At 34.6% G+C, this 10000-nt stretch overlaps 1 protein-coding gene across 1 annotated transcript in view; it reads right to left on the bottom strand.

The window, feature by feature from the left end:
• Positions 1–10000, bottom strand: part of FOXP2 (forkhead box P2) — a 415537-nt gene that overhangs the window by 56602 nt on the left and 348935 nt on the right. Inside the window, exons 10-11 of the mRNA XM_032107078.1 lie at positions 4996–5209; positions 3278–3382 (exon numbers count right to left, since the gene is read on the bottom strand). Coding sequence (XP_031962969.1) covers positions 3278–3382; positions 4996–5209 — 319 coding nt within the window. The remainder of the gene's footprint in view (positions 1–3277; positions 3383–4995; positions 5210–10000) is intronic.

Below are 10000 nucleotides of genomic sequence, written 5' to 3'. Positions count from 1 at the left end.
CTTTTAAACATGCTCTCGTGCCCCAGATATAAACATCTGTTGGAAAGCTGGCCTATCTTCTCTAGCACGACTTTTTTTTCCCTTGTCTCTATAGATGAAAACATTACCAGTCTTTGTACTGAAGCTTGTGTTATGTTTGCTGGCGTTTGCCACATGCAGGTTAAAGAACACTTGTCTGCTGGCTGGAATGTTTTATTGTAAACCTTCTGGTTTAAGCACAAAAAGTCAAATCCTTCCTACTCAAACTGACTTAGGACCAATGGAATGGTAATTAATTTTGCAGACAAAATACCCTCAAGTTTTGTTATAAGTTATTGCATTCTGATATTTAAAAAACTATCACAGAGAATAATATTAAATGCTTTAAGAGATCTATTGGGTTCCTCACTTAGAGACCAGGAAATGGTTGGTTTCTGTCAACACTTGTTTCACAGCAAAGTTCCAAGTTTTTGTAAGCATTTTGACACTTTTCTAATCATGTCAGTGCCTGGAATTTCCTTTAAATCTTGTCATCTTTTTTCTAGCTATGTAATGACATTTTCTGATTTGTCTTTAAATTTTGAAGTATTTTTTAAGCCAAAAGCTGTTTTTACTGAACAGTCAAACTGATCTTACATGCATGAGCAACTGTAAGTTAATACCATCTTACAAAGACAGACATATAAACCATGGGTTTGTGTCTGTAGTTGAGGGACACCAAAGAAAAGATGTAGGTTTAGGTTTAGTTACATATACAGAAATTTACTATGAAGAAGATTTGCTGTACTTTCTTGAAACCACTGCATATGTTTACAAGCATTAAACTAGATGTGAAACTTCTTGAGCCATTCAGAATACCTGAATAGAATTGTAGCTAATTGGAATGCCCTCAAATTATCTTAAAAATAGAAACAATTCATATTGGACAAAAAAAAAAAGATGGTGAAAATGGCTTTTGTAGCTTTAAGTCATTTATTGAAAGTTATTTGTCACTTCACCCTAAATCATTTCCCTTACTAGTAAACTGAAGCCAAGCTGGTGTTTTCTGTCCTAATCCTTCTTGGAGCCTCTGCTTGTTTGTTTTTCAGATCAAGTTTTGAGGTAAACCATTTTCTGAGCAGAAGTTGCAGTTCACTTCATAAACCAGACACTCTTCAAAGTTGTCATAAGCATATTACAGAAATACAGACTACTAGACTGGCGTAGTGTACCTTATTAATATTTCATTTTGGTACAATATACTTGCATTAACTCTCTTAACACAGATATCATATTGTTTCAAGTCAGAGAACCCGAAACATCGCAACAAAGATTACTAAGAGCAAAGCCTTGAAAACTACAGCCATTAGTCCTGTCATCCCCTATAAAGTTAATGGGTTGGAAAAATGGTCAATCTTTGGACTAAAAGTTGATATTTAATTGAAAGAAAATGTTTTTTAATTGTAATGGGGATTTTGCATTAGTGTGAACATGAAAAGGTACTAAAGAATCTAATGCAAGGTTATGTATTGATTTCCATCTTAACGCTAGTGTAAAACGAAGGAATATTTCTATTTCATAAACAAACTCTCCTATTCAGCATCAGGACTTCTTATTTGTTTTAAGGGCAGAGTAAACAGACTTGAATGAAAAGAAGAAGTAATAAAATATTCTCAAACATCTTCTGCTGACGTACAGGACAAAAAGCCATGACACTGCTGTAAACCCTGATTGGCTCTGCACCAGAATTATCAAGATGTTATATGTCACTTTCGCATTTTCCAGGGTTATTTGGTTCAGGAAAGCAAGAGCATCTGTAAACCTAGCACTACACTGCCTTAATCAAAATGGTTTTACTGATCATGGATTATAACAAGAGACCTGACATAATGGATGTGCAAAGTCTGCCCGAAGAATTAGCATCACTATAGGCTAGATGGATGGACATATTCAGGAAATGTAGTTTTTCTTGAAAAGGAAAATGCTTAAGCTAAATGAGTTTAAATTCTTATTATTAATAATACTTAGAACACTACATTGAATTTGGGAGATTTCATTTTCCTTTTAATACAAACTTATGTAAATTAGGTTATTTTAAATCCTATACAGTTTTTTTAATAATAAGCCATTGTTTTGACATTCCACTTAATGCTCTAATAAACAAAAATTTGTCAGGAGTGATACCTACGTACAATTTGCAAGTCAGTGTAAGTTACTTAATTTAAAACTGAAAGACAGAGAAAGCATTGCAAATACTTTATGAATAGTATTGCTATAATTCTATTATAAAAGTTATTGTGATACTGAGTAGTTATGGTCTGCTGTTAAGGTGCTTCTGTTATATACCCCGTAGTTTGCCATTTGTAAACACATCTTTTTGATGTTTCTGCCAACATCCTGGCAACAAAGCAGTGCAATTTCAAATGAGCTAATTAACTTAATTGTTGATGAAGCATGAAACAGTTCATTCACCCTGTTAGCCGCACCATGACAACATAAGAGTCTCAGCCCCTGAAGTTACTCATCTATATAAGCCTATCTGTAGCTTTCCATTAAGATCTATTGCATGCCAAATAAGTATGGCTCTTCTAACAAAGACCAGTCCATAATGTACATAGGTAGCAAACCAGTGCTGTTGTTGAAAATTCAGATGAATACAGAAATATTAGTAAATATTTTGAAATACATAAAAAGGAAAAACTGCAGAAACCCATTGCAGTTTGAAGCTGCAGATGAAAAGGAAAAGCTGTGTCACTTATTTCCTAAATGCTCTGATTTAGAAAATAGCTGGCTAAACCAAATGCTGAAAAAGGAAAACTTTTGACATCACTTTTCAGTCCTGAAAGGTGCAAACCCACCTGTACACTGTGGGGTTTTTTCTATGTATCCTGTGCACATTCAAGAACAAAAGCAAAAACAGATTAACAAGAGTTAAATGGTCATGCTTAGTCCTCGGTGCTTTTTTATTTATACTATACACAGTAATTCCCACTTCACACGAACTGTCAGAATTTAAAATGTGCTTTTTCATACTCCCACTATCCAATATAAAATCTAAAGCATCTCTTCAAATTTTCTGAGGCTCCATTTCAGTAAAGGATAATAAGAGGATTAAACACTGTGCTATTGAAAGGCCTGCAAAAGTGTTCGACATGAAAGAAAGGATAACAATTTGACCCTCTGCCGATAGCCTCGATTATCCAGTTGCTTGAAACACACAAAAAAACTCTCTGATATGGTTTACAGTAAAACTTTGTTTGCCATCTTGCACTTTCTCTTGCCTTGAACATTTTCTACCAATGAATAAAAATCCACCTACTTTAAAAATTGTCCAAAATCTTCACAAACGCTTTCACAGCCAGGCCACTTGCAAACTCCATGACCATAGAGAGTATGGGAGGCCCCAGTCTCCTCATGTGATGAGCTGTAGCAAAAGAATAAGGCATCAGATTCATCTCAAAAGCCATAATCGTTGGAGGCTGCTAGCGCCTGTCAGGTTACGATCAGTGACAAACAGGTCAAAACAGGTCAATTTAGCTCAGAGCAGTCAGAAAAATTTAATCGTTCTATTGAATAGTTCAACTGCCAAGGCTAGATGATGTTCCAATTAGAGAAGAAATAGAGCCAAAGATGACTGTTAATAAAGGATGAAAAAATAAGATGACTGTATAATACCATATGCTAATTATGCCATATGACCTTGGTGTAACATTTACCTATAATAAAAAATACACTCAGAACTGATCAATTCTGAGTATAAATATTGAAGACTGACAGTCAGAATTTCTGAATATTGTGAATGTTCAAAAAAATATTTGAATTTTCTCCTCAATGTGTATAAAAATAAAGTTGCTTCCATTAATAAATATTTTTGTTCACAAGCATTGCCTTCTTTAACTATTTAGCTTCATTAAAATCCCTAGCTGTACTCCATGCCTTTTTCTGGGACATCTGCCATAGTTTCATCCATGATGAGTTATCAAAGAAATTCAGGGAATTGTTCCATGGATGTGGGCAACATCCTGAAGCAAAGAACCGTTCTGTGAGACATAACCACAAAAGTAATACTAACTAAAAGTACTACTATAAAGATATTCAGATTTTTAAATAATACAAAATAATGATGAAAAACTGTTCTCACAGTCACATGAGGATGAGAGACACTTAAATCATTGTCTCATATTATAAGTATTAAGGTAATTAAATGGAAAATGTATTTGAAAATAAAATTACTTACAATTCAGGTCATATAGATACAATTAAATTTCATCTTATATTGAGATCATCTATACCTGACTACACTAATATATTTACTGGTAAGTGCTACAGGTACTACATACTCTTGCATTTAATCCATTACTTGAAATCAAGGAACAGTAAGTAATATCTATCAATGTGTCAGAAAAATGATTTTAACTTCATCTATATGGTGGAATTCCACTGTATTACACTAACAACATTGAAAATTTGTATGAAGTATGTCAACTTCATTACTGTCATGCATAAAAGAAGGAAAATTCAGTGGTTCTTTTCACAAGAAACAAACAACATGAGAGCTGCTTTAATATACTGTTTTGAAGCACTTTTAATATGGAATCTTTGCACTGAATTACAGCCTCGACAACTCATATAGACATACATTGTCAATGAAACCAGGAATGTGATTCAACGGAAGGGCCTGACTGCCAGGTGTGCTAAATATGAATGAAACTATGCACCTACAAAAGTGCCCACAAATGTCCATTGACGGCTCTTCACCAGCTCACTTGATTCTTGATTTCTGACTTTTACCCAAACTACTCTAAGTTCATGTGTTATAAAACCACACGCAGGTAATTTTGTTGTGTCTGCACAATTAGATATCATTACTGAAAATTATGCCCTGGTGATAAACAATTCTGGAAAACCAAATTCTCCATGATCTCTTAAGTAACCTGCATTAAGTGCTATTTTTTGATTGGAAATAATGTGACTTAAGATGTTATACAACCGCTTTATGTCAAAGGATAAGCACAGTTGAAATCTCATCAGAATTACCTGTCTCGCCTTGCATTTAGAACTGAAGACTGTCCATTCACTATGGAATGATGAGTTATTGGTGGTGATGCTTTGGAAGTGGTGGAGGAGGTAGTAGAGGAGGAATTGTTAGTAGTGAGGTCTAGCCCTCCATGTTTAATGCCATTGTCTTCCATACTGTGAACTCCAGTCACTTCTTTCCATAACTGCTGAATCTCAGCAGGACTTAAGCCAGCTATAAAATGAAAGAGAGCCCCACTAATATAACAAAATAAAGAGTTTCATATAATGAGCTCAGTGTTATTAATGGATTAATGCCAACAATAAAGCTGATGCTGTTTTACCAGCACAATCAACATGTAGTAAAACATAAATTCATAAATTCATAAATCCGTAAATTCAGAAACATAAAAAAGAGCTTAAACTTGCTCTCTACTCCACTTGCAGCCTGGAAATTTGTAGTTTCCAGGATTCATCCTAGGTCACAAAAAGCAATGTCTTGTTGAATGTATTCATACATATGTGTTAGGGTTGTGTGGCTCAAGTTTGCATGAGTCATGAAAACCTACAGTACAAATGCTTCTGCCTGAAGTAAAGACTTCAAAACACAGGCAAGAGAAGGGCTGTGAGCATTCTCTTATCTTGCCACCGAACATGCAGCTGAGATAGGAAATCCAGATTTTGAAAGATGAAGAGTTCACCAGAAATATATACACCTTCTGTCACTGCCAGACTTTGTAAGTTTGACATCCCACTTTTGAAGAATACTAGATTAAATGCAGAAAAGAATGTAAAGCCCAGAGACCTTGTGATTTCAAAGCCAGGTTTTTCAGCCTGGCATAGTTTGGTCCAGAAGTATCTTAAAATCTGGCTTCTGTATTTCATCTCAACAACTGAAATTAGGTAACACATGGTCATGGTATCTGGATCTTCTGGAATGCAAAACATTCAAAATGCTGATGCTGTTTGAATCAAAGTATTACGTTGTTGGTTTTTTTTTTTTTCAATGAAAGAGCTCTCATTTCTGGTCCTGAGAAGTACTAGAAAGCATTTTTTCATTCAAAAATTTCACTGAGTATATTTTGTTTGGTAAATAAGATACAGTAGAAAGATGTAAAGACTGTTTTTCACTGATTGGCAAATCTGTTTATTAGATAATGTCTTATTTTGAGAACATACAAACTCAGACTACTAAAACAGATCCAACAAAAAATTTTGAAACAGCTCAGGAAGTTCCTTAATATTTCTCAGTAGCTATCTCATGAAGTATTCAAAGCTATTAAGAAACAGATTAATAGTTATTTACAGAGATAATTTACCTGGATGTAGTATGGAAACAAAGTGGGTGGAAGAGACTTTTTTTTTTTTAATAATTAGGAAAGCAGCTCATTTTTAGACTACTGCTTTGAGTCCTGCTTCTTTACCTTAGGTACCAACACCCATTGGCAAACTCAGCTAAGGAAAAAGTGAAAAAGAGTTGATTGCAAGTCCTAAACTGGAGTTTATATCATATTTGTATAGCAAAAACCTAGGTTTTAAGGAAGCAAGCAAAGAAGCCAACCTCTAATTTATTGCACTAGAGAGATGGGGAACAGGAGTGATGGTAATACTGGTTGTAATTGTTTAATGAAGGTAAGTAATTACTGCTGAGTTCATGAGGTATGTTCCAGCAATACAGCAAAAACCCCACTTTAGTGTTATAAATAACAGTTACCTGCAAATGTAATCACAAATCAAAACGAAATCATGCATTCATTTAGGTGGCATGATATACAAAGTACATTATTTGCTTCAAAGTCTTCCCTTCCTCCTCCTGTTGAAAAAAATAAACTAATTCTGTCCCGAAAAAAAATAAAAACGAAGAATAAAACCATCTGTTCAGGTAATCAGATATCACATCTTCTAGTGACAGAAATTTCATTTGAGATCATCAAACCTTGGGTACTGTGAGAGCTGAGTAAGAGCTGCCCCACGAGCTGAGTGAATGTAGGAGGGCTGGGAACAGCTGCAGCAGTGGTCTGTCCCGCGGACAGGGATCTCCTGCCTGTCTGGGCGTCTGCTGGGCAGCCCCTTCTGCTGCGGATGGAGCTGTGCCTCCAGGCTGCCTAGCTCACCTAGGGTTTTTTGAAATCAGAAAGAAAATTCTCTCTAGGCTCAGGCTGGTTAATTTTATCACTTCTTCGGAGGACCCTGAAAGGCTGCCTTTTAGGATAAAAGGATTAAGGGCAGGCACTTAAAAAGTATAAAGTTAATAAGCGGATTTGTAATTAATTGTAAATTATGGCAATTTTGTGGTTTCTGTGTCTAAAAAAGTCGAACTCTCTTTTTACAAGAGACTTGTAAAATGGCTGACAGACATTTCAGTCTGGATGCAAAAGTACGGTAAGTTTTAAAGTTTCATGGGTTGTGACAACCCTTAAAATACCCTCTCCACAATATATTAAAGGGGAAAGGATCAAAAAGAGGACCAAGAGTGGAATAAAAATTATGGACTATAATAAAAAGGTCAAATACCAATTTGCTTTGAAACTTACAAACACCAAGAATTTGGGGATTTTGATATTACTTTCGTAACTCTTTTCACCTCTATCTACCCTATTTTTATGTTTCAATAAATGTTTAATAAAACTATCAGTTATAAAAGCCATCCATGCAAGCTTTTCCTTTTCCAACATGCACCGATCAAAACTTGGGGTCTTGGTAGTTTTTTGTTCATTTAGTTTGCTTGGGGTTTTTTACTGCTGTGATTTACAGTTCCTTTGCATTTAACTAGCATCAACACAGCAACACATGGAAGTAACTCACAGCAAACCACTGGTTTTGGATATGGCATAGTGAAGACCTGATCACAAAATAGATGCTAAAACACCTATTGAATCTTATTTGCGATACCTGACCATCAAGAAAACATGGGAAACATTCCTGTTCTTTAAAGGCAGAAACTATACGGGAATAAAATTCTGTTTATACATGCAAACCTCACAGCTGTACTTGTAAGATACATCTTTTCACACTATCAGATGTAAACCGTTTGCCAATAATAATTTGTGGTTTACAGGACTCTTTATGACCAATAATTTACAAACATGAATCCCCTGTGTTACTTTCAGTGTTCTAGCCATCCGTGTAACCGAGAAATCTGAATGGATGCATAAAAAAGTATTTATGTAAATCCTTCTGCATAACTATGTTACATCTCTCGCAGCACAGAAGAAGGAGAAAAACATACTTTTACCACATCTAGCATGTATTACCTTAATTCAATTCTGAAGGCTTAATTTAAAAATGGAAGAATTAAATACTTGTATCTAATTCACTATAGTGAAAAAACATCAAGGCAAAAGCAAAAAAGAGATTAATTTACTTCAACAATAACAATGCATATATATTTTAACTGTAAAATTTTGTAATTTCTTATTTCTTTAGTATCAATCTTTTTTTCGTGAGTTCTGTTGGACTTAATTCTTTGAGTAAAAGAAAGGTCTTAAAAAGAACTGTTTACTCCTAAGAACTATTAAAAAGGGGTTTTTTTCTGTGTTGTTATAGCAGAAGTGGATGAATGAGTGTTGCACTAAAATAATGAATATCAATGCAATTGGGTAGGAGTGCCGAGGGAAATCTATGGGGATTGCTTAATGTGAGAGAAAACCTGAGGAATTATTTTTGCAACAGATGGCACAAGAGGAGTTTGCAAAAGGTAAAGCAGTTCGGAGGGAGGTTGTGTTTCGTGCTTTTTTCGACTCTGGTCCAAGCCAATCACACAAAAAGAAACCAGCATTACCAGTCTCTCATGTCCCAATTTATGAATCAACTTGTCTCCCCACTGGTATTCTATTCAGTGTAGTAAGACTCGTTTTCATTGTAGCTTTTACAACTTTAGATGTACTTGTGTCATAGCTTTTTTACACAACAAAATGTATGAAATTCACACATTTATTTGTAATCTCTGATTTTCTGGTTGTTTTGGTTTGGGGTTTTGGGGGGTTTTTTAGACTGTTGTCTATATACTGAGTACTCTGCTTTTGCTCATTGGATTTCTTAGGCTTCGATTTCATAATAGTTATCGGGTGGAAGAACTAATTACATGCATAAAGACCAATTAAAAATAATGTTACCTGTCATGAACATAGTCTAAACAATGCTCATTTCAGGACTGGGGCAACAGAGATCAGATTATTGTGTAGTTTTTATGACAGACACTTAGCTCAACTCTCTAAAACAAACAGAAACACGTATCTCACAGGTTATAGACATAGTCCTTTAGATGGGAAGACTTTGACCTTATCTTAAAATGTAAGCAGCATTTATCTCCAAGTTAATTTACTTTTCAAAACTGTGTGCCCTATTTTCTTTCAAGTAGTAGAATTTGAGCTCATTTTCATCATTGAGAAATCCTGATCAAAGTGACAAAAGGAATTTTTTTTTCAAAAGGTCTTTACTGTTATTTGTCAGTCACAGTTCGTTACTATTGCAACCACCACCTTCAAAACTTGTTGTTCTATTTAACCTATTTAATACAAAGGAATAGAAAAGAAAATAAATCCTGAGGCTTGTCCCTAAATTCATTTGTCATAAATTGAAGATTCAAAGTGCTTTTCAATGCCAAACACTTTACTTTCTTAGAAGAAAAAGAAAAGAAAGTGAGCTTTTGAATGGCTTTAATATCACTGTCAGATGTATTTTCTACCTGTTTGCTTATATTAAATGAAATAACATTCCACTAAATCAGATTTCAGTGATTCCTCAGAGAAAAGCAATGATGCTTGAATTGCACTGCTATTAGAAATTGTTTTCAGCACATAAGCTCAATAAATACGCACCTTCCATCCAGGAGAAACCACTAAAAAGCTGCCTTTAATTTTCCATAAGAATATGCAGTAAAATTTATCAGCCTCCAGAAATTTCATAATATGAATAATAAAGTTTCAATTACAAATTATGCTTAAGTGTCATAATGGGAAACTTCTGAAGTTCAGATGCAAATGGAATGGTTAAAAAGTTGTGAATTTAGAAATTTTTCCAATCG

The sequence above is a fragment of the Corvus moneduloides genome, chromosome 4 (genome assembly GCF_009650955.1).
Source record: "Corvus moneduloides isolate bCorMon1 chromosome 4, bCorMon1.pri, whole genome shotgun sequence".
In the NCBI taxonomy this organism is placed as follows: domain Eukaryota; kingdom Metazoa; phylum Chordata; class Aves; order Passeriformes; family Corvidae; genus Corvus; species Corvus moneduloides.
This window is presented reverse-complemented; position numbering and strand designations above follow the sequence as displayed.